The 3,603-nt window shown below is 33.4% G+C and overlaps 1 protein-coding gene across 1 annotated transcript; it reads right to left on the bottom strand.

Moving 5' to 3' along the window:
- Positions 1 to 307: 307 nt before the first annotated feature.
- On the bottom strand, positions 308 to 3,209 carry LOC114413387 (short-chain dehydrogenase TIC 32, chloroplastic-like). The gene is made up of 8 exons (XM_028377767.1): positions 3,052 to 3,209; positions 2,422 to 2,653; positions 1,998 to 2,077; positions 1,689 to 1,842; positions 1,443 to 1,521; positions 1,237 to 1,321; positions 913 to 959; positions 308 to 791 (listed from the first exon to the last, which is right to left on the bottom strand). The coding sequence occupies exons 1-8, from the start codon at positions 3,155 to 3,157 to the stop codon at positions 627 to 629; spliced, it is 948 nt and encodes a 315-aa protein (XP_028233568.1). The 5' UTR covers positions 3,158 to 3,209; the 3' UTR covers positions 308 to 626.
- Positions 3,210 to 3,603: the final 394 nt, after the last annotated feature.

Raw genomic sequence — 3,603 nt, 5'->3', positions numbered from 1 at the left:
GAGAGAGGAGATAGGAAACTGAGTTTCTCACATTCTGACGGATGCCTAACTGATTATGAAAAATATATAATCAATTATCCTTCCTTGTTTATTTTTTTTCCTTCTTTTTTACCTATCAAATTACTTTGATTCAAATATTTCATCTTTTTTACATTGATCTTTATCAAATCATTTTGATCTCTATCAAATCATTTTACTTTACATTCTTTCATTTCTTTTTATTCTTCACACTTTCATTCCTTCTGATCCTTCTTTACCAAACACACTCTTAATCAAACACACAGTCAAATTTGCCGAGTGGATAGTATTCACAAGTAAAAAAGTATGGCCGCAATGTGGTAATAATATGTAGCGATTACATTAATACAATTCTTCCGTAATGATTTCGATATCAATGCAGAAGGGACTTATGGAGTCAAGTTTGAAACTAATTATGTATACTGCTTGATTTTCAACAATAACGGTACCAAAACAATACTGTAATGGATAGTAGTCTGAGCTGTAATAATTAATAAAAACCTTCAAGTTGTAAGCTTACACCACTATAAATTTCTAATTCGCTGAAACTTGTTTTCCAATACAATAATGTTGGCATTTATGAAGCTTCCTCTAGTCAAACCTTTAAGCTACTTTGGATTAGTCAGGCTTAAGCTGAATTCCCATAGTTTTTTTGCCAGCTCTGAATCTTTAGCCAGAGAGGCCGGGTTTCCCTTATTGCTATCCATAAAGTATTCACCAGATATTCCCTTGACTTGTGGATGCAATGCCACATAACATTGAGTTGCAGCTCCCTACAAACATGCCCCAACAATTCAATTACTACTAAAAATCTGGTGTAACATTTAGATTAGCAACAGTAGAAGGCATGCAACCCTCACGTTGCTTTAATATATTTTTGTATGTACAAAATACCTGTTGCACATTTTTAAGGAAGTACTTGCCCACCATGTTAGCAAGGGCTGCACAAACCAAGTAGTAGTAGATACATGAATGTAAATTCAAAAGATTATGCAACCAATTGTGTATAAGAATTACCAGCTAGTACATCAGTTTTGCTTCTCTTTGTCTTTTTACAAGATATACATAGCATGGTAAGCCTATTGATATGCATTATGTAGATCAGTCAATGTTACCTATGCCTAACCTCTATTGAACCGGTCATCAAACCTTATTTCCAAAAGCAAGGATACTTCAATAAACACACTTGCACTCTAATTAAATGGTATAGATACTCACCATTAATATAATCATGGTATCGCAGAATATTTGTAATAATTGATCCAGGATGAAGGGAGTTGACAGTGATTTCCACTCCTTCTTCCTGTCAAACAAAGGAATATGCAACGATTCTACATCAAACTTGACCAACAAGTTGTTCACCATTATAAAGTGGAATCAATGAAATTCCATAAATTAGAGATGATTTTTCATGAATATAATACCTTCAAGCGCCTTGCAAGCTCATTTGCATGTAAGATATTAGCAAGCTTTGATTGTCCATAAGCAAAATAACTGCTATACCTGTATAAAACTCAGATAGAGAAGGAAATTATGCAATTTTGGGGACTCAAAACATTGGACATGAATAATATACATTTATTATGAATTTTTATAGCAAGAGCTTAGTAGAAAATAGCCAAATAGGGAAAAGGTTTATCATTGATTTATCATTCCAACCAGACCATTACCCTGATTCATCATTGATCTTATCAAATTGAATCCCTTCACGATAAGCAAATCTGTGTGCCTCTGATGATAGAATAACTATTCTTCCTTCCTGGTTGCATACCCCTACTGTTTTTTTCATAGTTTCTAATAAAAGGTTTGTCAAGAGAAAATGGCCTGCAAAAATAGTATTAAATTATTAATCTTCAAAGTAATTTTGTATATTATTAGAGAATAACAACTTTCAGTTATACATCATTTAGAAAGACATGTTGCAGAAATGAGGTCAGAGAAATCTCACATTTATGTGAGGTAAACATGCAATATAATACCTAAATGATTGGTTGCGAACTGCAATTCAATATTGTCTTGGGAAAGTGTGAATGGAGTCGCCATCACCCCTGCATTGTTACTTCAAAGGAAAGAAAGAGTATTATTTCTTTCAACTTTCAAAAAAAGAAAAGGAATATTATTTGTTTCAACTTCAAATGAGGAATCTGCAATCAACACATTAAAACAGACAGGAGTTTCTTTCCATGCAATATGCCAACTAGAGTTCAGAGTGAAAGGGAACAAGGGAATAATCTTACAGGTATAGTTTATCAAACCCAGTCAAAAAAGAAAGTAGTAAAAGTTGGCAACAACCACCTTTCCAGAAAGATATGACATCAGCCAGTCATATTCAACCACTTGGAGACACAGAGACAAAAAATATCACCTAAGATATCTAAAACAGATAGAGTTAAAAGTTCTTACATTAGGATATTGAGTGGAAGACCAGAAGAATTAAAATCTGCTGCAAATTTCCTTACCGATGCCATAGAGCTTAGATCTAACTCCATGACATCAATTTTAGCCGAGGGGATTTCCTTAAGTATTGTTTCTTTGACATTCTTACCACTGTCCAGACTCCTTACTGCCATAACAACATGGACACCGCGCAATGCAAGAACCCGGGTGGTCTCCAGACCAAGGCCACTTGTTGCTCCTAAAAATGGACTAAATAAGTACTGAATCATGGTATAGTTGAAACCAGTACAAAATTCAAACTCCCATCTGAATTATAACAGGTTACATGGGATCTGATTTGTTCAATAATTCAACAAAACTCATGTCATCATTGAATAAGCCATAAGTGATGCATCATCATTAAACTATAAAACAACATAAGGAAAATAACTTCTGTCATCTTTCATTTCATCCCACATAAGTGTTCCAAGTAGACTATGGCATCCTCGGACACACGCCCTTTAAAGATTTAAACTTGCTTCAAGTGGTAAAGCTTTTTATGCAAACACACACAACCCAATTTTCTCAGCACCCAAAAACACATGATAGGATTTTTTTATATTTTTTTCAGAAAATAAAAGAAAAGGGAAGAAAGACCTGTGACGATGGCGGTGAGGGCGGTTCCATCAATCCCTTGAGTGACTTGTTCGGCTGTGGAAGAGGCTGAGAACCCTGATGCCCCTTTCCAACCAAGAAACCACATTTTTACTTTTGCACACCAAACAAGTCAAAACACTAATTAATCAGGGTAAGTTTGTGACAGATACTGTTTCAGATAATATATTTAAATTTGTATTAATACTTTATGGACTCGTTGAATTGCGGACTATCCATATTATCACATTTTTAAGGAAAAAAACTAAACCTACACCCCATTTAAGGAAAATACCTTTGTTTTGTTATGTGTTTTTCTATTGTTTTTTTTTTCTTTATTTTTCTTTTACAATCATATAAAAAAAATACTAATTATTCATAGCTTTTTACCCTTTTCTTTCTTGTTTCTACTTAATCAAATAATTGCTTGTTAAATTTTAACTAACTCGAATAAAATAATCTCGTCTTATAAAGGATATATGTGATCTCATACCAAAAAGTTAAAATATACTAGTGCATTTTTTTATGTGAAATTAGTGTATATTCGAGTGATAA

This window comes from Glycine soja, chromosome 5 (genome assembly GCF_004193775.1).
Source record: "Glycine soja cultivar W05 chromosome 5, ASM419377v2, whole genome shotgun sequence".
Taxonomy (NCBI): domain Eukaryota; kingdom Viridiplantae; phylum Streptophyta; class Magnoliopsida; order Fabales; family Fabaceae; genus Glycine; species Glycine soja.
The sequence above is the reverse complement of the archived record's forward strand: the minus strand, read 5'-3'. Positions and strand labels throughout refer to the sequence as shown.

Coding starts and splice junctions, on each gene's coding strand:
- LOC114413387 (XM_028377767.1), bottom strand. CDS start 3,157: ATGTGGTTTCTTGGTTGGAAAGGGGCATCAGGGTTCTCAGCCTCTTCC. Junction 960..1,236: donor ATACCATGATTATATTAATG/GTGAGTATCTAT, acceptor TGGTTTGTGCAG/CCCTTGCTAACATGGTGGGC. Junction 792..912: donor TCCTTAAAAATGTGCAACAG/GTATTTTGTACA, acceptor GCATGTTTGTAG/GGAGCTGCAACTCAATGTTA.